The 24,929-nt window shown below is 48.0% G+C and overlaps 2 protein-coding genes across 6 annotated transcripts in view; one reads left to right on the top strand and one right to left on the bottom strand.

The window, feature by feature from the left end:
* PCSK7 (proprotein convertase subtilisin/kexin type 7) overlaps positions 1-8,134 on the bottom strand; it is a 28,623-nt gene extending 20,489 nt beyond the window's left edge. The window contains exons 1-7 of one of the 2 annotated variants that reach the window (XM_084895572.1): positions 8,010-8,134; positions 6,351-6,477; positions 5,411-5,890; positions 3,278-3,412; positions 2,336-2,501; positions 1,103-1,193; positions 227-281 (exon numbers count right to left, since the gene is read on the bottom strand). In XM_084895572.1, coding sequence (XP_084751698.1) covers positions 227-281; positions 1,103-1,193; positions 2,336-2,501; positions 3,278-3,412; positions 5,411-5,878 — 915 coding nt within the window. In that variant the 5' untranslated portion in view covers positions 5,879-5,890; positions 6,351-6,477; positions 8,010-8,134. Of the gene's footprint in view, positions 1-226; positions 282-1,102; positions 1,194-2,335; positions 2,502-3,277; positions 3,413-5,410; positions 5,891-6,350; positions 6,549-8,009 lie in introns of both variants that reach the window. The other variant, XM_084895573.1, reaches the window with a different exon arrangement.
* Positions 8,135-8,256: 122 nt separating this feature from the next.
* RNF214 (ring finger protein 214) overlaps positions 8,257-24,929 on the top strand; it is a 35,361-nt gene continuing 18,688 nt past the window's right edge. Inside the window, exons 1-6 of one of the 4 annotated variants that reach the window (XM_084895584.1) lie at positions 8,257-8,661; positions 10,107-10,219; positions 13,145-13,190; positions 14,140-14,199; positions 18,981-19,121; positions 23,232-23,371. In XM_084895584.1, the coding sequence (XP_084751710.1) occupies positions 10,110-10,219; positions 13,145-13,190; positions 14,140-14,199; positions 18,981-19,121; positions 23,232-23,371 (497 nt within the window). In that variant the 5' untranslated portion in view covers positions 8,257-8,661; positions 10,107-10,109. Of the gene's footprint in view, positions 8,757-9,884; positions 10,220-13,144; positions 13,656-14,139; positions 14,200-18,980; positions 19,122-23,231; positions 23,372-24,929 lie in introns of all 4 variants that reach the window. The other 3 variants (XM_084895582.1, XM_084895585.1, XM_084895583.1) reach the window with 3 other exon arrangements.

Genomic DNA, 24,929 nt, shown 5'->3' with positions numbered 1-24,929 from the left:
TGCTCATCAGAGTGGGGAGGCCAGAATAGGGAGCCAATGGGAGCCTGTTCCCTTCCTCTCAGAACCTGTGCCCCCATCCACCCTCCTGTCCCCGAAAGGAGGTGCCGGGTCAGATGGCACAGCCTGGCTCTGAAGACGGGTGGGTGAGGGAGTGACCTGCAGTGTCCTCTGCCACTGAAGGGAGGGTGTGCCTGGGTCTCCTCCAGGCTTCCTGCAGGTCAGGTACCTTGCCAAGCTGATGAGGGCCATCCACTGTCTTCCCATCATCGTCTGGGCCCCAGCTGTGGAGAAACACCAGAGGGAGGGCAGGAGCCAGGCTGTGGCCCCTCCCAGGCCCCCAGGCTCGGCCGGCCATCCCTGCCTGGGCTCCCGCTCTCCTCTCAAGGTTCCAGGTCAGGCCTCCCATGATGAAAGGTCAGAAGGGTTGAAGGTTCAGCCCTCAAAGTGGAAGAGAGCTCTTTTCCTTAGAAACGCTCCCAGTGTAAGACAGCTTTAACCTGCTCCTAAAACCCTTCCTCAGGTCCAGGAAGCAGGAGACGGACATGTTGGTGGCCAGGGACAGGGGGCACCTGTCCGGATTTGGGATCTATGACTAGGCCTGAGGGAGGAGCACCCACAAGGACTCTCCATTCCTTCTCCAAGAGGAAATGACTGCGGATGTCATGGATTCAATGGAGGTACTGGCGAGGTGCCATCACTGCCACGGGGGCAGCCCAATCTGTTTCTCCTTAATCTCACCTGACCCCAACACAACCACAACCCGAAGCTGCAGGTGTGCTTGTGTGCAGGGCCAGTGGACTGGCGCTGGCACTCAGCTTGGCGGAGGGAGAGGAAAGCCCACTTTGCTCCCAGAGGCCGATGAGCTCATTAAAAAGCTGTTGCACTCCTCATGTGGCAACCTGATGACTGGGATGACATGAGGCTTATGACTAAGAACCCAGTGGCTGGGCACCTGGAGAAAGGAGGGCAATGGGCTGATAAGCTGAACCCAGGGAGCAGAGCTTGCTGGAGCTGCCTGAGTCAGCTCCTCTTGTTCTGCTGGAGAACTAGTCTCAGGTGTCCAAGCCTCTGGCCCTCTCACCTGTGCCTGACTCTGACTCACCTGCAACTGTAGATGTCATTGATCTGATAGTGCTTGTTGAACGCCACAGCCTCCATGCTGTCTGTCAGGGGTCCATCTAGTAACCGGATACCTAGGCAGCAAAGGCCACATTAGCTCCTCAAGAATGCCTGTCCCGAGATGGGGATCTAGAGGGCGGGAAGCCAGATGTGGAGATTTACTTTTTCCCCTAAGTATGTTTGTGTTCTTTATACCATGTGTATGTACCTACCCTGAAATACTTTTCAAAATATAATGCTAAATCTTAGACTTTAAGGATCATGGGATCTGGTGGGAAAGGCATGTAGAATGTAGGTAACCAAGTTTCCCTATTTGCATCCTTAATCATGTGAAACACGGGTGTGCTGCTTGACACATAGAAGGCGCTCAATAAAAGGTACTAGTTACCATCAACTACTCCCATGTATGCCTAATTTCATCCTCTAGAGCGGTGGCCACGTCCTGTGACCATGTAGGGACCTAAGGGGCTTTCAGAAGGGATTTGGACCCTGAAGGCTTCTGGCTCTCCGTGTAGCCTCATTTACAGAGGGCTGCTGCCCTCTGCTGGAGTATAGGAGGAATACACCCAACTTAGTCTAACATTTGGTTCTTTCTAAGCATTTAGGAGGAATCATGGGGAGGGCTTCCCCATTCATTCCCTTCACCTTGAGCTTGATGGACAAAGCCTGAGAGGCAAAGGAGCCACAGAACCACCCCCAAGTGGAGGCCAGGGATTCCCAGACCTCTTGAAAGGATGGAGAGCAGACAGTGACCATCAAAAAAAACCTGGAGCTGAGAGCTGGGGAGCTGGGTGAGGAGCCTCCATAGACATGTGGGGTCAAGGAGGAAGGGCAGATGAGACGGTGTTTGGTAAATTGCAAATACAAGTGTAGCACACATAAGTAAAGGAGGTATCTGAAATGAGTTGGGGTACAACCAAGATCAGAAAAAGGAAAGAGGCAACTGAGCAGGATGGTCTCCATCCGCATCAAGAGCATTCTCACTTTTAGCTGTTTTATGTAGTGGGGCTTGCTGCTGAATGCATGCCTAAAACACCACTGCATTGAAAAAAACACCGTGAACTGATTCGTCCCATAGACCTTTATTATGAGCTTACCCTTTGTTCTATGCTGTGAGTGTTGAGGGTCAGACAAGGTAGTACACAGCCAGGGGCTGGGGTGGGGAATGAAGACTGCTATCACAGGGGAGACGGACTGAGGCTGCACCGGAAGGTACCTGCTATGCGACTCCCATATGCCACTCCCACTGCGCAGAAGCTGTTGTTAGGCACCGCAGCAATCTCTCCCGCACATCGAGTGCCATGATGGTTGCCATTCTCCGCATCCGGATGGGGCATGGGGTCAGGGTCATTAGAGTTGAGGTCATAGCTGCCCTCAGGGCTCTGAAACATTGTGTGGGGGCAACATGTGGTCACTCACTGGTTCTAAGAGGTCAGATCTTAGAGCTCAGGGAGAGAGGGAGTTTGGGCTCCAAGACCATCTCTGTCTGAAAACCACATACAGTGTTTCCCAAAGTGTGGTACGCGTACCCCCAGGGGTACGGGAAGAGTTTGGTGGGGGTACGCGTTGCACTGGAGTTTGGCGGGGATATGCACTGCACCGTGCTTAGCTGCGCCTAATTCTACGTTCTCATGAGTACGAGGGGTACTCAGCGTTATGAAATTTATAGAAGGGGTACACCTATGTCAAAAGTTTGGGGAAACACTGGGCTACATGAGGCAGGACCCCAGGGCAAAACTGAGAAGTGCCACCGTTCTTAGGAAACTTCTCTCTTGTCTATTATAAAAATGTGTCCAGAAAACTGCTCCACCACGTGGAAACCTGGGATAGAAACAATGTGGGGCTGCCCAAAGGCCAGGCGTTAGAGGGGAAGGTGCTCAGAACGGTGTGCAGAGGGCAGTTGCCTAGGGCTCTACTCCTCTCCCCAGGGCAGGGAGTGCGACAGGACCCGGTGAGTATCACCGGGGACCCGCTCCCTTACTGAGATAGAGCCACTCCATGTCTTACTGCCTTCTGGAATGCTGGCTGGGGAAGCAGAAGAGGACACCATCCACCAGGCCCTTCTGTTTGGCTCTTAGACCTCTAAGAAAGGGGACAAGCTTGAGGCAATATGAAGGTGAGAAATGGGGGTGGGAGGGGTCACCCCAGGGCCACTCACATAGTTGGGTGCAATATCCTGGATGGTGTGTTCCACTCCGTCATCCACGACCACCACAGTCACCCCTCGCCCCGTCACGTTGCGTTCCCACACACCTGTCACGTTGATGTCCCTGCCGGGGCTCCGCCGGTTATTCTGCAGGACAGACAGGGCCAGGAGCTGTGTCAGGGCCTTGGGAATCCAGGGACAGATAGCACAGCTCACAGCGATGCACAGTAAAGCTAGCGGCCCCTCTCTCCTCCTGGCTGCCATCAAAGAGCCAGACAGGCCAAAACTGGTTTGGCTCAGTGGATAGAGCGTCGGCCTGCGGAGTGTAAGGTCCCAGGTTCAATTCCGGTCAAGGGCATGTACCTTAGTTGCAGGCACATCCCCAGTAGGGGGTTTGCAAGAGGCAGCTGATAGATGATTCTCTCTCATCGATGTTTCTAACTCTCTATCCCTCTCTCTTTCTCTCTGTAAAAAAAAAAAAAAAAATCGCCAGAGTTTGTGTAGCAATAGGTCCAGGTGGGGGCGGAGTCAAGGAGGGACAAGTGAGAGCTTTGCCACAACCTAGGTCAACAGGAAAAGGTGGCAGCATTCATGGGCAATAAAGATGAAATGGTAGGGTGGGGGATGGGGCGGGCTAAAAAGGGTCAGTGGGGGAAATATGTGATACTTTCAACAATAAAGATTCATTTATTTTTTTAAAAATATATTTTATTGATTTTTTTACAGGGAAGGGAGAGGATAGAGAGCTAGAAACATCGATGAGAGAGAAACATGGACCAGCTGCCTCTTGCACACCCCCCACCGGGGATGTGCCTGCAGCCAATGTACATGCCCTTGACCGGAATCGAACCTGGGACCCTTCAGTCCGCAGGCTGACGCTCTATCCACTAAGCCAAACCGGTCTATGCTCAACAATAAGATTTTAAAAAATAGCTGAAGCTGGTTTGGCTCAGTGGTAGAGCGTCGGTCTGCGGACTGAAGGGTCCCAGGTTCGATTCTGGTCAAGGGCATGTACATTGTCTGCAGGCACATCCCCGGTGGGGGGTGTGCAGGAGGTGGCTAGTCGATGTTTCTCTCTCATCGACGTTTCTAACTCTCTCTCCCTCTCCCTTCCTCTCTGTAAAAAATCAATAAAATATAAAAAAGTAGATGAAATGGTGGCTAGGCTTACGGTTGGCTAATACAATTATTATGCTCCATAATATATATTATGATAATACTAGAGGCCCAGTGCATGAATTTGTGCATGGGTGGGGTCTCTCAGCCTGGCCGGTGATTGGGGCTGATGGGTGGGGGGGTGGTGGTGGTGGTGGAGGGACCGTGGGAGGTTGGACCCAGCAGCAAGCTAAATGGCCGATTTTGTAAGGAATTGGGTTCCCTCTTCCCTCCTGTCTGGGTCTGGGGTGCAGGTGAACCAGATTTGGGGCTGATGGGCCCCAGCAGCAAGGTCTGGATCAGTGCATGTCATAGCTACTGGCAGGTTGTTCTGGTCATTCTGTCGCTTAGGTTTTTATATATGCAGATTATATTATGTTAGTAGTTTACACTGTAAAGTGTTTATCATGTATTAGGGACTCACATGTTAATTCATTTATCCTTACTACCTCTACAAGAGGTACTTTTAAAATCTCCCAAAAATAAAATAAATCTCCCATTTATAGAGAAGGAAACTGAGGCACAGAGAGGTGAGGCAGCTTGCCCAAAGGCACATGATAGTAAGTGGCAGAGCTGGCACCTGAGCCCAGGCAGCCTGGCCCAGCACCCAGGCCCTGACCACAGTAGCCCAGGGGCTCTCCAGAGATGAGCACAGGGAAGATGGAGCCCGAGGAAGAAACACCCCCAAAGCCCACAGGAATGTCTCTGCAGGCAGCTGGAGAGCAATACAGCCAGAGTTCGTAAAGAACTGGATAGCCTGGTAGGGGAGCTGTTGGTTAGAGTGTCGTCCAGATAAATCAAGGTGGCGGGTTAGATCCCTGGTCAGGGCACATACAAGAGTCAACCAACAAATGCATAAATAAGTGGAACAACATACTGATACTTCTCTCTCAAATCAATAAAATAAAGTAATTAATTAATATCTTAAAAAGAGAATTAGATATCCAGAATCTACCCATCTGGAGCTGAAAACTGTAGGGCTGGACTTACCAGGTGCCACTGCTGTGGGTATTTGGGGTCATTGAAGTGGACGCTGCGCTTGGCTCGCTTTAGCAGTTTCTGCTCTGAGTGCCAGTGCACAGCTTCATGTCCGGCTAACACGGCCTCTGCCTGCTGCCGGATGGCCTCTGCCTGCTGGTCTGACTGGGGCCCAGCTGGGTGGACAAAGAGGTAGTGCCCCTGGAGCTCCCCGATGCGCCCAGCATTCACCAGTCCTGCTGCCCGGGCCAAGGCGTCTGCCTTTTGCTCTGCGGTCTCCTCCTGCCCCTTGCCCTCCAGGTTGTCCAGATGCACAGCCCAACTCAGCCCCCCTGGGCTCAGGGCCTCAGGCCCACCGGTCCTTGGCAGGCCCATGACCCAGGGAACCAGTAAGAAGAGTCCAGCTAATTCCAGCCAGAGGCAGGTGGGCAAGCCCAGGGGGGCATCCAAATGTGGCACTTTCTGCCTCCCCTTCTGCATCAGAACAGTAGGCTGCAGACAGAGAAAGGACATGGGAGGTAAGAGAGCATCCGAGAACTGCGGGATCTCAGAGGGGGACAGAGCCATCAGGGTACAACGGGAAACCCCAATCCGCTCCTTTTAACGAGGAACATGTGATTCCCTCTTTGTATTCAAATTCATCTCTGACCACCAGGGACAGCGCCAGGTGGCGTATGGGCCAGTACCAAGCGCAGGGAGCACCTCCCTGGTGCAATGGACCAACCCCAGTCTCACTAGCAGCGGGTCAGTGTAACAGGCACCAGGCTGCTCTTGCCAGTCTGCCATCAAAAGGGCTCAAAGGTCACACCACTCCCACAAATGACTGGCAGAATCAGGACTGCTCTTTAGCAGAGATCCTCCTCCCTTACAGGGAGAGGATGAGAATCTTCCCCAGCTGACTCTAGGCCAGCTGCCCTCAGGGCTAACTCCCCGCAGGGAGCCCCATTCCCACCTGGGGTCTGCACGAGGCTGAGCTCCGGGTCTGGCTAACCACTTCTCGCTCATTTTGTGCAGCCGGAGAAAACGCATCACTTTCACTTCTGCTGACTCGGCACAGAGTGGAGACCTGCGGATGGACCCTGAGAAGAAAAGAAACGGTATCCTCCCAAACTCAGGGGAGCAAACAGACGCTCACCCTGAACTCCAGGACCTGCAACCAAAGACACTGCCAGTCACCAAGAGTCACTTCCAGGGACCTCAAGGCATAGACTGGGACAGAACCCAGACAGGAAGGCCAAATCAGCACAAAACCAGAAACTCTACTTCTTGTCCTAACATTGTACCACACTCTCTTCTTTCCTTCCAGAAGCCCAGAAGAGGCTTGAACTATTACCAAAACTCCACAACTGACTGGTGTGGTTCAGCTGGTTGAGTGTGGTCCCTGACCGGGCACATGCCCACATTTCAGGCTCAATCCCCAAGAGGGGGCTTGCAGGAGGCATTAAAAAAAAAAAAAAAAAAAAAAAAGTAGGCAGCAATGCTCCCTAGAAGGTGGTAGCTAACTTCCTGACTCCGTATCTGAAGGATGCCAGGGGAAGTGAGAGTGGGCAGGAGGCAGGGGAAATGGGGAAAACCTGAGAACGCAAACGCAGCTGAACAGGCATCAGGGGAAGGGGGCCACCAGGAGAGGGGAAATCACTGGCGCGCAGCAGGGCAGCGCTGCCCTTGGTCACTAGCTCAGCAGGTAGGCTTGGAAGGGGAGTCTCAGGCTTCAAACCCGGGAATAACATCCCTAGTTTGGCAGAAGGGCCAGATTGGAACTAACGGGTGAGACAGGAACAGGTGAATGGTGCCCAGCAAGGGTGCATCTGTGCGTGGCTGGGCCCTGGGAGAAGCCCCTGCCCCGCTGGTGGGACGCTGAGGCAAAGCGGAGTCCTCACACGGATGCCAAATGGGTCTGACTCAAAACATTACAGAAAGTGGGTGCTTTCCCAAAGGGAGAAGGGAACTCTGGCCATCTAACACCTCCCTCTGAAGTTCTGTATTCCTTCTCCTCTCTGCTCCTCTGCGGTTCCCAGCCACTTTCTCCTCACAGTCCCGCCTTGCAGCAGCTCCCGCGGTCCCGAGCTGCCCGGGGCCTGGCCAGTGTGCACACCCATTAAGGAAAACAAAACCTTGTCCCTCAGCCAGGCAGGGACACACCTAGGCAGGCTCCTTCCGCCTCGGGGTGCAGGCTCCGGAGAAGAGAAAGCTGACCACTCTCCTTCCCTCCGGCCGGAGCCCTCCCCCCAGGCTCCCCGGAAAGGAACCGTGAGGACCCCGAGAGCAGGTCTTCGCCTCCTCCACTGCAGGCGCACCCCGACAGCGCCCAGGTGCCGCGGGAGAGGAGGTCCAGGTCCTGGGTTAGTTTAAATCAGTTAAGTAGTCCAGGTCACTAATCCAGGTCCTGCTCCCCAGAGGCTCCCGCACAGCTCCGCGCCCGGGACCCCGCGCCCCGCCACGGCGCCTCTCCTTACGGGGACCGCGCGATCCGGGCTCCAGGGTCCGGGCCCGGGCCCCGGGCGCTCCCGCCGGACTAGAGGCGCTCTGTGCAGCGCCCCCGCCCTCGGACCCCGATACCCGCTCCGGGCCACCAACTTCCTAGCTCCGTCCCGACAGAGCCCCAACTCACCGGCGCGGCCCGCCGCCTCCCCGCGGAAACTCGCGGCTTCCCGGGCGCCCGAGCCCCTGACAGCGGCGTCACTTCCGCCCGGCGCCGCAGCCAATCAGCGCGCGCGGCCGCAGCCGGCGGCGCGGGGGGGGGGGGGGGGGGCGACCCGACCCTCGGGCCTCTCCCGGGAGCAGCGCGCGCCGCGGCCGCCTCCTCGCGGGGCCCCGCCGCCTCCAGCCCCCGGGCATCTCCCAGGGGACCTCCCCGAAGGCGTCGTCTTCCCCACAATGTCCTCTGGAAAAGGCATCTCGGTCGCAAGCACATCGTTCCTCTCCTCAGACGGCCGCGGTCCCCCCAGCCCCTGAGTTCCTCCTAGAGCGGCTCCCTCCACGCGTCTCCTTCCTTCTCGCGACAGCATCTTCTTCCTCCTCGCATCCCTGCGTCCCTGCGAGTCCGCCCGTGGCTGAGGGGCTCCCGCAAGACCGCGTCCCCTCGGCAGTGCCGACTCTGGCCGCCAGGGGCGCCGTCGGGGGCGGCCGGGCCCCCGCGCCTCTCCTCCTGCGGCCGCGCCCCGCCCCCTCCTCTCGCGCCGCCGGAAGTGGGAGGTGCGCCGCCGCCAGCGCTCGGCCCTCCCCCGAGGCCCGGCCGCCCCTCCCCCGCTCCGCCCGCTCAGGTGCGTCCCTTCCCTCCCCCGTCCCTTCCCGGGGGCGCGGAGCCCAAGTGGGTGCGGGTCGGCGCGCGGGCCCGGGTGCGACGCGGGGGCGGGAGGTGAGTGGGGGGCGTGGAGGCGCCGGGAGCTGCGAGCGGGGGTCCCGGCCTAGGAGAGTGGCGGGGCTGCCCGCGGGGTGCGGGCCGAGGGGAGGGTGCGGAGGCGCCGTGCCCGCGGTAGCCGCCCGCGTAGCGGGTTGGAGGGCGGCGGTGGCCCCCCGGCGCTGCTTCCACCCATTGTTCCTTCGCGTCCGCCCCGAGGACCCGGCGCTCCCGCCGTGGCCGCCTCGGCGGTGTGGCCCCGGGCTGCGGGGCGGGCGTCCCTCGGCACATCCTGCAGCCCGCCGTGCGCCCCCGCCCCAGGCGCCCCCCGCACGGGCTCTGCTGCGCGGCCGTGCAGGCAGGACCCTTGCCCGGTGGTTCGGTTACGGCCCCCGGGCTGTGCTGGGGCAGGAGGCTTGCACCTGAGGGTGCAGTAATGGCGATTTGGGGGCCCATTTTCTCCTAGAACCTTAGTATAATGGGGAAACTGAGGCCCGGGGATCTCTGGCTTGTGACTGAAGGGTTGACACAGCGGTCTCCATGATTGCCCTATGGGCTCTTGTAGGTTTTGGGGTGTACCTGTGATAACTATTAAAATCAACTAATTTAAACTAACCCTATGTTACATACCCCTCTCCCCCCTATATTATTTCCCCATAGAAGGCCATGAGTTTGTCTTGCAACATAAAAGATGACCTTTTGATCAAAGAATGTCATCTGTTCCGGTTCCCATTCCTTGGTTTTCCCCGTTTTCAGCTCGTTGTCCTGCTGGGGTAACCCCGGTTCCCACCCTCTTGCAACCCCGTAGTTAGTAACTTGGAAGGACCTGTCATCGGTCAGTGGTTATCAGACTTACCCCGGTACCCCTCCCTGGGGAGCGCGCTGACAGTAAAAGATACTTGGGTTGCCCAATACAACATTGCTTTTCCTTAAAACTTCTCATATTAATGGAGAATGCTTTTAATTAACAGCAATAAAATTATTTTAAACGGTATTGTTGATACCAGGCCAAAAATTGCATCCTTTGTAAATGGTATTAGGCAAGGTGGGTGTGTGGGCCATTTGAAAGATTCTCCCTGGCTCTAGTTTGATGTTCTAAATGACTGCATTTCTGCCAAAAGTGAAGAGCTTTGCACACCCTCCTAGGTATTTACATAAATATGGTGGCTCCTGAGGATTGATCGGCTGGGACCCGTTTGCCTACGGCGGCTTTAATACCAGTGCTGCAGAATAAACACTCAGGTGTTTCTCCCGGAGCCAACTTTGGTCCTTTCCCCGGAAAACTGTTGTGTGGACATTCTGAGGGCGGAAGAACATTATTTTTAAAACGTGAAGCCAGTAGCCTGTCATTTGTTTCTGGGTGTACAGAGCATGATGGCAGCGTCCGAGGTAGCTGGTGTGGCCAATGCCCCCAATCCTCCGGAATCCTCCTCTAGTCCCTGTGCTTCCAAATCAGAAGAAGGTCTGCTAGATGGTCTAAGGTAAGGTAGGGGCTCTTGACTGGGAAGATTTTTTTGGGGGGGGTTGGGTAAGGGCCTCTTACAGAAGTGTAGCTGGTCTTTCCTCTTTTTGGCTCTAGTAGCACTGTGCTAGATTAAGTTTTTTAAAGGTAAGGACTAGCTGATCTATGTTTGTATTTCTTTCTTTCTTTTTTTTTTTAAATATATTTTATTGATTTTGTACAGAGAGGAAGGGAGAGAGGTAGAGAGTTAGAGACATCAATGAGAGATGTGCCCGCAACCAAGGTACATGCCCTTGACCGGAATCGAACCCGGGACCCTTCAGTCCCCAAGCCGACGCTCTATCCATTGAGCCAAACCGGTTTCGGCTATGTTTGTATTTCTAACAGTGTCTGACGCTCAGCAGACATGAGAATATTTGTTGACAGAATACAGGTGGTCAAACTCATCCAAAAGTGAGAGTATATCCTCATTCTATCCTACATGGATTATATGCTCACTTAAGTATGTGTTTGTATATTATACATATGTATATTCACATGTACATCTTCTATATAACATATATACTCACAGGTACATATATGTGTGTGTGTATATATATAGAGAGAGAGTTAATTATGTGTTTGTGTTTATATTATATATCTGTGTCTATAGATAGCTTTGGTAATGTGGCTTACTGCTTTATGTATATACTAGAGGCCCAATGCATGAAATACATGCAAGAATAGGCCTTCCTTCCCCTGGCTGCTGGCGCTGGCTTCCCTCTGGCACCCAGGACCCAGGCTTCCCTCAGGCCACCAGCAGGCACCTGAGACCCGTGCTTCCTTCGAAGCCCCGGTTTCGTCCATCCAAAAGGTCATCTGAAAGGACATCTGATTTAATTAGCATAATACGCTTTTATTATAGATTTTGCCTTCCATGTGAACTCTTGAGGGACGGGATTATGATTACCCAACCTTCTATGTCACTTTGCGTGGCACAGTGTATGTATAGGGTTGCATTAATTTGACTGTATAGTCTATTTTAGCTCTTTTCTAGAGTACATAGGACTTAACACAATATATAATACTGTACTATATTAACACATTTAATCCTCCCAACAATACCAGGAGGTAGGTGCTAATATTATTCCCATTTACAGGTGAGGAAACTGAGACGCAGAGGTTAGTAACTTGCCCTAGGTTACCAAGCTACGTTGGAGTCAGGGTTTGAACCCAGGCTTGTCTGGTTCCAGAGTACCATGCAAATATTTGTTTAAATGAACAGAAGTTTGCTAGTGAATGGGTAATGGGGCAAATGTTAAGTAAGCCTAATCATAAACTTGGATATTCATTTTATAAATAAAATCAGCCACATACTGCTAGTAATGATATTACCAGTTAAAGTTTATTGAGTGTTTACTATGTGCCAGGCACTGTACTAAACACTTAAGAAACATTGTCTCATGTAATCTTCACAATAATTGTAATATGTAGGTAGCATTTTAAAAATGAAGTAATTTGCCCAGAGTCAAACAGCTACTAACAGCACATGCCCAGATTTATAATTAGGTGCCCCCTCGTCCCTCGGTTAACTCCCAGCACGGAATCAGCTCGGAGCATTCATAGATTTTCATAATGCAAGATGCTCTCCCAGTTGTTTTATTTTGAACAACAAGTACTGTTAAGGAAAGCAAGGATAGTGAGCCGATTCCTCACTCTAGTGTGCGGTGCTTGAGGACATCAGTTGACAAAGCCAGTTTTTTTAAAAAAGAAATTTAACACAGATTTAGTCATTATTCCTGAATGAAAAACTTATAGTTGTGAATGTTGGATATCACTGTAAATAGGTTTTAAAGATCTCTTTAAAAACCAATATGTTGCCCTGGTTGGTGTTGCTCAGTGCTTAGTGTGTGGGCCAGTACACGCACCAAAGGGTGGCAGGTTCGGTATCCGGTCAAGGACAAATACTTGGGTTGCAGGTTCGATCCCTGGCCCTGGTCCGGGTGTATGCAGGAGGCAACCCATCTCTCTCCTTCCATCCCTCTCTTCTTCCCTCCCTTCCTCTCTCTCTGAAAGTCAATGGAAAGAATATTCTTGGGTGGGATTAACAAACAATAACAAAAAAAACACAATATGTTAAGTCTGTGATAAACAATAAAACAACTCTCCCAGTGTTGTACATGTATGTACTTGTCTGGGATAAAATTTCTATTGACAGCTTCAGTTTTGGATTCAAAAGTGTTTGTATCTCACACAACTTGAAGAAAACTCTGCTCTGGAAAACTCTAAGAACCTAAAAAGTGGTTCTGGTCAGAGATCTGTATAATGAGTTTGAATGAAAATTACTTTTGTGAAACGTGAGAGTGGAATAAAAACTTACTAAATTGATATTTTATTAAAATATATGTAACTAAATTAATACATGTAACTAAATGAAATATTCTAACTAGCATTAGGCTATTTCCTCTGAAAGTTATTCAACTTGTCCCTCAAAGATTTTTGGATTTTCAGTCACTTTTGTGTCATCAATAACTGGAGACTGTCTCTAGAATCTAGGTTCTTTTTTAAAAAAAAAAAAATACATACTTTTATAGACTTGAGAGAGAGGGAGAGTGAGAGAAACATCAATGTGAGAGAAAAACATTGATCGACTGCCTCCTGCATGCCCCCTACTGGGTGGGGATCAAGCCCAAAACCTGGGCATGTGCCCTGACTGGGAATTGAACTGGCAACCAACTGAGCCACACCAGCTGGGGCCAGAATCCAGGTTCTTAACCACCAAGCTGTGCTCCCTGCATGTGGGATAAAATCTCTGGGTAGAAAGGAAATTCCTTTTCATTTTGATAACTTGAGGGGTTTATATAGTCCAGTTTTGTTCTCTTAGTGATTGTGTTAGAAGTATTGTGTATTTCACCCTCTTTAAGACTGGGTGAAGAGAGAAACTTTTTGTCTTGTGTTTTGGCAGCCCCAAAGACCCTGCACAGAAGCACAAGAACTCACCTCCGTCAAGTGTAAGTAGCCAAACGGTAACCAAGGAGAATAACAGAAATGTCCATTTGGAACAACCAGAGCAGAATCCTGGTTCGTCAGCAGGTGACACCTCAGCAGCGCACCAGGCGGTTTTAGGAGAGAACTTGATAGCCACAGACCTTGGTCTTTCTGGCGCTGGGTCTCAGTCTGATTTGAAGGACGTGGCCAGCACAGCAGGAGAGGAGGGGAATCCGTGCCTCGGGGAGAGCCTCCATCCTGTCACTCGGTCTCTTAAGGCAGGGGGCCATGCAAAGCAACATGCCTCCGGGAGTTGTCCTGAAGAGAAGTCCCCACAAGCCTCCATCCTAAAGGAAGGGAGCAGGGACACAGGCTTGGATTTCCGACCTGTAGTACCTCCAGCAAATGGGGTTGAAGGAGTCAGAGTGGATCAGGATGATGATCAGGATAGCTCTTCCCTGAAGCTTTCTCAGAACATTGCTGTACAGGTCAAGTATCAAGTTTCTACTATTACAATGGAATTTGGGCTTTTTAATTTATTTATTTATTTTTAGGAAAGAGATATTTCTTCATGGTTGGTGGAGACTACTGTTTATCTTTTTTTAAAATTTTTTTATTGGCAGCTGCATACTATTTCCTTTGGTGCTATGTGATGGCTTCATCCTGGTGTCCAAGAAATAGTAAAGCCAGGAGCCATTGCCTAATTGTGGTGACTAGGAACCTGACAGGCTCCACGTAATGTCTCTCGCTGAGTAATGATGAGTGTAGCCTCTGCATCTGGGCGTCCTGGGGGCTAAGTGCTTCCTGCAGGGTGCATGTCAGCATCCACTACCAGAGCAGCAGTGCTGCTCTTGCTGTGCAGCCAACATGTTGGCCTCTTCGTTGCACAGATTTTAGGTGAAAGTATGAGAGCAGTTCTCCCTTTTCAAATGCCACTGACCAGTTCTGAATATGCTGTTTCTGTCTTTGTAGACTGACTTTAAGACAGCAGAGTCAGAGGTAAACACAGATCAAGATATTGAAAAGAATCTGGTAAGTCTTTGAACTGTCATTGTTGATATATGAAAGTATTAATGCAGAATATCCAGTCATGTGATCTCAGTCAGAAAAGATGCAGGAGTCACCTTTATAAAATTCCCGACGTTAGTTAGCTAACTTCTACTTGATCACTTCCAGAGATAGGAAGCTTACTGTTCACAAAGCAGTCTGTTGCATTTTTATTTTTTAAAATACGTTTTTATTGATTTCAGAGAGGAAGGGAGCAGGAGAGAGAGATAGAAACATCAATGATGAGAGAGAATCATTGATCGGCTACCTCCTGCACACCCTCCCCCCCACTGGGGATGGAGCCTGCAACCCAGGCATGTGCCCTTGACTGGAATCGAACCCGGGACTCTTCAGTCCGCAGGCCAATGCTCTATCCACTGAGCCAAACCGGTTAGGGCATGTTGCATTTTTAAAATAGCTCTTAAAGTGGTATCTCATTCTGGGATAAGGACAGAACCTCTAAAACTTGTAATTTTTCCTTGAGTTATGTAGAGTAAATCTAAATCCTCTTTTGCTTGTTAACCCTACGTATTTTTTTCGAGGGGGAAGTGCGCTCCCTCGGTGTAGGCCCTGGAAGGTTCTCCCGTGGACCCGCAGAACCCGAGCATGACCACCTTCCCCGGCCGGTGGTGCTGGAGGAACACGGTGGCGACTGTGTGAACTGATGACAGAGCTGGACTGGCATCCGCCGGGGAGGCTGGTCTCCTCTAGCTGACCTGGCATTTCCAGAGCTGTCCAGGAATCTGGTCTCCTGGTTCAAAAGCAATGTGACCAAGATTCTGAGGACATCTTGGCCAAGCTGCAAGGTGAGGCTCCTTCCAAAAGCCTTGTGAGACAGCCAAGGAAGCCAAGGAGGATTGAATTCAAGAGCTATTTGCTAGATCTTGTTCCAGGTACTTGGGACACAGCAGAGAACAAAATTAAGGTCCCTGCCCTCATGGAGCTTATGGTCTAGTGTTTAGGACCACTTTGCCTGCACACTGTGACCCTGGGCAAGTCATGGCACTTCTCTGCTCCCTTGGCCCTCAGCTACCTGATGCTGAAAGAAGTGGGCCCAGCCCAGCTGGTGTGGCTCTGATTGAGCATCGACCTATGGACCAAGATTCCTGGTCAGGACACATGCTTGGGTTGCAGCTTCAATCCCCAGGAGGGAACCTACAGGAGGCAGCCAATCAATGATTATCTCCCACCATTGATGTTTCTATCTCCCTCTCCCTCTCTGAAATCAATAAAAATATATTTTAAAAAGAAAGAAGTGGGCCCAGCCCAGACATGGGTAACATGTCTGGTACACTATAGATGCCAAACAGACACCCCCCTAACAATCCCCCCCCCCCCAAAAAAAAAAAAAAGTAGATGGGACTGGAAGTTGACTTTTTAAAAAATATATAAATTTTTTGATTTTTTTACAGAGAGGAAGAGAGAGGGATAGAGAATTAGAAACATTGATCAGCTGACTCCTGCACACTCCCTACAGGGTATGTGCCCGCAACCAAGGTACATGCCCTTGACCGGAATTGAACTTGGGACCCTTCAGTCTGCAGGCCGATGCTCTGTCCACTGAGCCAAACCAGTTAGGGCTGGAAGTTGGCTTTTAATAACAGGAGAGGGAGGAGGGCAGGTGGAGTACAGGCGAGTGGTCTGGCATGCTGCCGCACTGGGGCCAGCTGTCTACGCAAGCTATTGCTGCTGCTGCATCTTCGTGACTGCCTTGCTGGCGAGGTCCTGGGCCTCTTTGTGCTGCCAGTACCGTTCTCTGCCCCCTCCTCGGCTTCCTTGGCTGTCTCACAAGGCTTTTGGAAGGAGCCTTACCTTGCAGCTTGGCCAAGATGTCCTCAGAATCTTGGTCACATTGCTTTTGAACCAGGAGAGACCAGATTCCTGGACAGCTCTGGAAATGCCAGGTCAGCTAGAGGAGACCAGCCTCCCCGGCGGATGCCAGTCCAGCTCTGTCATCAGTTCACACAGTCGCCACCGTGTTCCTCCAGCACCACCGGCCGGTGTGGCTGATGTTCAGGGGAAGGTGGTCTTGCTCTGGTTCTGCGGGTCCACAGAAGGATCTTCCAGGGCATACACCGAGGGAGCAGTGTTGGCAGGAAATAGTCGGTTGGCCCAGCAGGAGTCTCTGGGGCAGGGGTCACCTCCCTGTGCACTGTGTCTTCCGCAGGACATGTTTGCTGTAGGGATTCGGATACCACTGCCAGAAGGCAGAGAACACTTGGTCCAAGGAACTCCAGAGCATGCTGTGGCCCAGAACATACTCCGCCATCGTCCCCAGTCGGGGCTGGCACTGCATCAGGGTGCAGGGGCTGGGGGGTGGAGCCATGCGGAGGCGGCACACACCACCAGGCTTGAAGCTCAGTCACCACTCTTCAGTGCCCACCAGTTGCTGCCACCATGAGAAGTTGTCCAATCGCCTTACTTACTTTTGAAGGTTTTCCCCTGCTTCTTCCTCTTAGCTCTCAGATCTGAAGTTTTCAGGTGAAACGTTCTCCAGATGTTTTTAACATTTTTAAAAAAATATATGTTTTCAGTCCTTTCATCACTCTGGTTACCTTTCACCTAGACATGTTCCACCTTATCAGTGTTTCTTTTGAAATGTGATCCTGAGAACAAAATGTAATAATCCAGACAGACTATAATTAGTTCACAATACAATGGGCCTCCCGTTCTCTAACTCTCATGTTAGTCACTGTTTCTTAAGCTGTTGGTTTATTTTGGCAGTCTTGTCACAGTGTTGAGCTTTCAGTCAAATGCCATTAAGTCTCATGTATTATATAGTTGTATCTGCCCATTTTATTCCTAGGTAATTAGTTTTTGAAATTAAGAGAACTTCACATTTATCTCTGCTAAACTATTAGGTCCTCTTGATTTTGTGGCAAAAACTTCCACCCCTTTAGTGAATGCATAGCTAGTGTATATTTTTCAAGAGGAAGGATAATGCTAGGAAAGCACCCTGGGGTTAGATAGAGGCCTTTGGGGAAGATGAGCTAATTGAGTGGAGAAAGGAAAAGTACTTGTATTAACAGATAAGAGTGAATATGTGGAGCATGTTGAAGTACTTGAGGGGCAAATGGGAATAAAAAGTTATTGGAATGCATTAATCAGATGATGCCAATGAAAACTTTTAACTGGAGAGTAGCAACCCAGGAGTTATTAATAACGGGCAGCGAAAAGATCCCAGAGACTAGAGGCCTCGTGGAGATGTGCTGTGTAGAAGAGAACCTTAGAGAGGGGGGAAGTCATCGTTTATGGAGCACTTATGTAATCAGTTTACTTACATAGAGTATTGCTTTGTCCCCATAGTTTGATGTGGGGTTTGGATGACCGTATAGCAATTTCATGGGCCAACTAAAGTTTTAAATACACTTTAGTATTAATCTGAACAGGGTGGACACTGGCAGGCAATTGGGCCAAAAGAGGCCCAGAGTTGTGTTTTATTTGGTTGTATTTTTCTTTAAAAAAGGCAGTGGGCCCTAGCTGGTTTGGCTCAGTGGCTAGAGCATTGGCCTGCACACTGAAGGGTTCCTGGTTCAGTTCTGGTCAAGGACACAGGCCTGGGTTGCAGGCTCAACCCCCAGTAGGGAGCATGCAGGAGGCAGCCAATCAATGATTCTCAGTATCGATGTTTCTATCGATATTTCTCCCTCTCCCTTCCCTCTGAAATTAATTTAAAAAAATATGTTTTCAGGTATAAAACTTAGTTGCAATTCAAGATACTGGGCTCCAGTTTTATTTGCTATTCTTTTCATGTGTTTATGGCAATTGCCCACTACCTTATACCGCTGAGTTTTAAATTGATCCTCTTTAAGTTTTAGTGCCCCTTGAAAGGTAACCACTTTTCTTGATTTACTGATTTGAAGGAGGCAGAGCTGAACTGTGGTCCTTGCTTCTGCTCCCTACTTTATATGAGAGCTTGCTGGTTTGCTCAGTCTGAATCCCAAGTTCCCTAGACCTCTTTGTGAGTTTGTAAGTTTTCAGAGCTAATGATGTAAAAATCCTGTTTCTGTATGCATTTTGGTAGGTGACATGTTCTTTGTTTTTGCCCATTCTTCAAGGATGATAAAGTGCCTCCTTCCTCTTATTTCCTAGAGCAGGGCTTGGCAAGCAGGGGTCCTCAAACTTTTTAAAGTGGGGGCCAGATCACGGTCCCTCAGAGAGCTGGAGGGCCGGACTATATGAACTACTAATTCCTACTGTAACACCTCGGCTGCGCTCACTGCCCAAAAAACCTGGCGGGCCGGATCAGACTCCTCTGCGGGCCGCATGTGGCCCGCGGGCCGTAGTTTGAAGACCCCTGATCTAAAGAGTCAGATGATAAATGTCTTAGGCTTCATGTATGTGCTCTGTTCTAACATTCCACTTTGCCATTGTAGTGTGAAATCAGCTTTTAAGCCATTGATGATGGTGTGTTTCTATAAAACTTTTATCTACAAAAACAGGCAATGACTGGGTTTGGTCCACAGGCCATGGATTGCCAACTCCTGTGTTAGAACTCCCTGTGATGGTGGAAATATTCTGTGTGCTGACTAACATGGTAGCCACCAGTCATGTGCCCCTCTGAGCACTTGGAATGTGGCGAGGTGACTGAGGGGCTGGATTTTAAAAAATTTTATTTTAATTAGTTTAGGTTAACACAGCCACACATGGCTAGTGGCTGCAGTTTTGGACACTAGAGCTCCACACAGTGCCTTGAGCAGGTGTCTGGTGAGTGTTTCCTGCAATTAGATTGGGGAATTACACTTTTCTTCTGTTGTTACCAATAGGATAAAATGATGACAGAGAGAACCCTGTTGAAGGAACGTTACCAGGAGGTCCTGGACAAGCAGAGGCAAGTGGAGAATCAGCTCCAAGTGCAACTCAAGCAACTTCAGCAAAGGAGAGAAGAAGAAATGAAGAACCACCAGGTTTTCTGTTTATGTTAAAATTGTCAATGAGTAAAGCTATAGTCCCTAATCAAACTTTAATTTTGTTTCCAAGTTAATAGAAATAGAAAAGTAGTATTTACTTTTTTAATGGTTATCATAAAATTTTAAGGATAAAAATAACCTTTGAGGACATCTTGTTAAAACTCTCACTTCTGCCGAAACTGGTTTGGCTCAGCGGTAGAGCGTTGTTCTGCGGACTGAAAGGTCCCAGGTTCGATTCCATTCAAGGGCATGTACGTTGGTTGCGGGCACATCCCCAGTAGGGGGTGCGCAAGAGGCAGCTAGTCGATGTTTCTCTCTCATCGACGTTTCTAGCTCTCTATCTCTCTCCCTTTCTCTCTGTAAAAAATCAATAAAATATATTTTTTAAAACTCTCACTTCTGTTTTAGTTCAGAGAGAAAAGGATTATTTACTTAATATAGTTTGTTGGCATATTGACGGTCTGTTTAGGAAATAATTTGATTAGACTCATATCACATATTTAAAAATACAATTGTAGGTGGATTAAAAATCCACATATAAAAAGTGAAAAACCTTCCAAATTAGAAAAAAATTTAGGAATATATATATATATATATATATATATATATATATATATGGCTAATATGCTAAATATCCGTCCAGGTAATGATTTCATGTACCAATGCCTGGCCTCCCCTCCCTAGAGTCGACTAGCCTCCTTGCAGTTTCTTCAGCCAGGAACACAACTTGCTTTATAGCCAGGTGGAAACATTTCACACTGTAACCAAATGTCTGTGAATTGTTTTTCCATGCCTCATCTCATTTGATCCTCACAGTAGTCCTGGAGTAGGTACAGGTGATGCTTCAAACAACTGAGTCACACCAGCCAGGGCTATTTGTATCTTCAATTGCTAGATAGGAGACTCGGTGAAATCCTATTTTCTTTCCATTAGCCGGGAAATGGAGATTTAGAAAGCTTAGAAACTTGACCTGATTGAAAAGAAGTAACAAATGGGTGGACTCTGAAAATGACCAGGTTTTTTCACTGAGCAGAATATAGTCAAACACTGCTGCAGTTAAATATTTTACCCATTGTTCTCCCTGTGTGATCTACAATAATAATCTACTTTGTGTTGATATTTACTGCTGTGTTGCTGAAAATTACCTGAAAGAGAAGTTGGGGTACTTCACTGGGCTGGAAAAATTTTAGCTAAATTAGAAAGCAGCTCTAATTAAACAAGTTTATTCTATATCTATAAAAGGCTAAGTTGAGACACATATAAAGCCCTTGCTAGCGCCAATTGGATGCGTGTGTTTCTGTCATTGTCAGTTGTGAATTTGGTTGACACTTCTATTATAGAGAAAGGGCATATAGTGATATTAAAATATTTCTTCTAATTCCTTTGAATGTGCATGAATTTGTGCACCAAGTCACGAGTGTGTGTGTGTGTGTGTGTGTGTGTGTGTGTGTGTATAAAAATATATAAAATCTCAAGTTGCAAGAGATCATTTTAAGCCAGGCAGAAAACCCAGAAGCCACAAAACACTTAATTACATGTAATTTAAAACTTTTAATACAGTGAAGGACACAAAAAGTAAAAAAGATCAATGTTAGGCTAAGAGAAAATATTTGTATTACATCTGATGAAGGATTTAATATCCATGACATTCTGAGATTCAGGTAAATTCATGGTAAAAGTCACATAATCTGCAGAAAACCAGGGAGGGTTATTATATTAGTTCTCTATTGCTGCTGTAACAAATTATCATGAGTTAGTGGCTTAATTTATAGGTCAGAAGACCAACATGGGCATCACCAGGTGAAAATCAAGTTATTAGCACCCTGTAACTGAGGTACCTTCCCTTGAGCAAAAATGAAACTGTGACCCTTTGGTGTCCAACCAGTGCGCACAATGGCCAGGGCAGGTTCTTCCTTTTAAAGACCCATGTTGTGATTAGATTGGCCTACCCAGATAATCCAGGATTACCTTCCTATCTGAAGATTCTTCCCATGCCACATCTATAGTTTATTTTCCCATGGAAGGTAACAAGTTCCAGGGATTAGGATGAGGAAAAGCAAATAGGTAATAAGTTTATGAAAAGAAGCTCCGCCTCACTGGTACTCATTCATTTACTCAGCAACTATTTTTTGAGTTCCCAATCTAGGCTCTGAAGTGGTGAGCCAAACATAGTCTCTGCCTTCATCAAATAGTTATTATCGTTGGAGGAGGCAGTAAAAACAATAAAGAATGGGAGTTAGGGCCCTATGGGTGTAGCTCAGTGCTTGAGTGTCAACCTATGGACCAGGAGGTCACAGTTGGATTCCTGGTCACTGTACATGTCAGGGTTGCGGGCTGGATCCCCAACATAGGGCATGCAAGAGGCAGCTGGTCAATGGTTCTCTCTTGTCATTGATGTTTCTCTCTTTTTCTCCCTCTCCCTTCCTCTCTGAAATCAATAAAAACATATTAGAAAAAAAAAAAAAAAAAGAAAGAAAGAATGGGAGTTAGGGAAACGCTTATTATAATTAGTTACCATTCCTCCTCCACCAAGGGATTGGCAAAATGAAATAAGTTGTCAGGTGTGAGGAAAAATGAACTCTTTTTCAGACATTAGTAGGAATATGAATTGTTATAACCTTTTGGGAGATGTTATTAGGAATTATTGGTTAAAATTTAAAATGTACATATACTGTGACCTAGCAATCTCAGTTTTATGAGAAATAGAAGTTTCTGTTTGAAAGTGTGCACATCTAGAGTGTTTATCACACTCTTATAGTTACAAAAAAAAGCTGGTTTCAACCTGATGGGCTCTTGACAGAGAATGTTCAAATTGCATATATGCACATTATATCATTTGCAGCTATTTTGAGTTAGATCTATGTTTATTGACATTATCTTCATTTCAAATGAAAAAGAAAGCAGGATACAGAATAACATATATAAAACAACCTCATTTAAGAAAACACACAAAAAAACAGTGAGATACATAAGTATACATGTGTTTGTTTGAGAATGGAGAAAAATATGAAAGCACAAAACAATGCATTGATTACGTTGTGGATGGAATTGGTGTGAATTAGGGAGTGACTTAACTTTATCACTTTTTTTGTGTGGTGGTCCATCTTAAATTTTTTTTTTTTTTTTTTGTCTAAAGTTTCACATATGTCTCCTTTTCCCCCAATTGACCCCCCCCCCCACCATTCCCACCCTGAGTAAGCCTCCACTGCCCCAGTGTCTGTGTCCATTGGTTATGCTAATATGCATGCATACAAGTCCTTTGGTTGTTCTTTAACCCCCCTACCTCCTGGCTCTATTTTTGTTCATCAAATTATGTTGATCATTATATCCTACATATGAGTGAGATCATGTGGTATTTACAATATCTTTCAACTTTTTCACTTTTTTATAATTTAACTTCATGTTAATGTATCTATATCTATATCTATCTATCTATATATATATATATATATACACACTTATTTATATTTATTAAATAGAAAAAAAATAACCTCACATGTAATAAAATAGAACCATAACAAAACAAAACAAGACCATATTTGTTAAAAATAACAAATTCCCACTCTGTGCAAGAATACCTTTCTCAGCATTCTTGACTGGTTCATTTAGCCTTTATTTGAACATCAGTAATGGAGAGCTTATTGCTGTTCAAGTTTTTGAACAGTTAGAAATTCTTTCTACTCTTGAATTGAAATCTACTTTATTGTAACTGTCTTCCTTACATCTAAATACTGGCTTTAGGAGCCACTCATCAGCCAACTTCCTTCAATTCAATTTATTTATTTTTATTATAGAGAGTAAGGGAGAGGGATAGAGAGTTAGAAACATCGATGAGAGAGAAACATCCATCAGCTGCCTCCTACACACTCCCTACTGGGGATGTGCCGGCAACCAAGGTACATGCCCTTGACCGGAATCAAACCTGGGACCCTGCAGTCCACAGGCCGACGCTCTATCCACTGAGCCAAACCAGTTAAGGCTTCAATTTAATTTTAGTTTATTAAATTCAATATGTTAAATTGTGATATTTGAAAATAACTTTCAGACCAAAAGAACTAATTTTTTTCCTTCTTTGTTTGTATGTGACTGTAATTATGTGGGACTCAGGAGATATTAAAAGCTATCCAGGATGTAACGATAAAGCGAGAAGAAACAAAGAAGAAGATAGAGAAAGAAAAGAAAGAGTTTTTGCAGAAGGAGCAGGATCTGAAAGCTGAAATTGAGAAACTTTGTGAGAAGGGCAGAAGGTAAATGATGTTATCTTCTATACTAATAAGAAGTAACATGCTAATTAGATCGGGAAACCTTCCTGACAAAGCCAGGGGACTCCAAATGGCCCTCAGCCCCTCACCCAGGAAGGCCATGCCCCCCAATGGGGACTCCCACCTCGAAGGGTATGTGGCCAGCCTGAAAACGGCTTTTATCCTCTCACCCTGGCTGGCCACATCCCCCAGCGGGGTCCCCCACCCCAATGGGGGCATGGCTGGCCTGCAAACCACCCCAGGCCCCTTGCCCAGGCCGGTCCCACCCCCCAAGGGGACCCCCACCCTGATCTGTGACCCCCTTCAGAGCAGACCGCCTGGCCCCCACCCGTGCACCAGGCCTCTATCTTTACTAATAAAAGGGTGATATACTAATTAGACCGGGATACCTTCTGGACAAAGCCATGGTGGCAGGGCCAAGGTAGAGGCATATAAGGACGATCAGGCCAGGAGGGGAGGGCATTTGGGGGTGATCAGGCTGGTGAAGGGGGCAGTTAGAGGCAAGCAGTCCAGCAGGGGGGGCCAGTTGGGGGCAAGCAATCTGGCTGTGGGGGGTTTAAGGGCAATCAGTCCAGCATGGGGGCCAGTTGGGGGTGAGCAGGCTGGTGGGGTGGGGGGAAGGGAAGTTGGGGGCGGGCAGGCTGGCAATGGGGGCAGTTCGGGGCAAGCAGGCCATCAAGGAGGGCAGTTGGGGGCAAGAAGACCAGTTGGGGAGGCAGTTGGGTGCAAGCAGGCCAGCAGGCAGAGTGGTTAAGGACGATCAGGCAGGCAGGTAGGTAAACAGTTAGGAACCAGCATCCTGGATTTCAAGATGGATGTCCCCTGAGGGGTCCTAGATTGAAGAGGGTGCAGGCCGGGCTGAGGGACAACCCCCCACCCCTCACCCCCTGTGCAGGAATTTCGTACACTGGGCCACTAGTTAAGAATAAAAACCCTTTGTGTATGTGCGTAAGGGGCCATTCCTATTTGTATTTCTAGTTTCTTTCAGTCTAATTTTTATTTTAAATACAAGTACACAAATAAAAATCCTCTAATGAGTTTTAACTTTTCCAACACCCTATGTTAGAGGTAATAAAGGAACTTTCAGAGATTCATTAATACTTGAAATAATAGCTGCTGATTGTTGGGTCCCGTTTGATTAATATTTTGATAGGCATCTACAATTTATTTTACTTGCTTTATAACCTGATTTTTTAAAGGTTCAGTCTATGAGAATACTTTGATTATATTTGTGATATTCAAAAGTAAATTTCTAATAGTTACACTCTAAGTTATTTGGAAAGAATTGTGTAGTGGATCTGTGTCCTCTTCTAGGTACTATAGCAAGAGGAAGATGGGCATAGGTTTTGATCACATTTTCTGTCTTTCAGGTTTCTTAGCTTGAGCTGTTTGGAAATCAGAATAGCTGTGAATACCATGATGACTTTATTTAAATTCTACTAAAATGTATTTTTGTTTATCAAGGAAATCTTGGTTTGCTAATGTGTGAAAGAGCTAAGTGAAAAGTAGCAAGCTTATTGCTAAATCATTTTCCAAGCATAAA

Source organism: Pipistrellus hanaki (assembly GCF_964339955.1).
Source record: "Pipistrellus hanaki genome assembly, chromosome: 9".
NCBI classification, from domain to species: domain Eukaryota; kingdom Metazoa; phylum Chordata; class Mammalia; order Chiroptera; family Vespertilionidae; genus Pipistrellus; species Pipistrellus hanaki.
The sequence above is the reverse complement of the archived record's forward strand: the minus strand, read 5'-3'. Positions and strand labels throughout refer to the sequence as shown.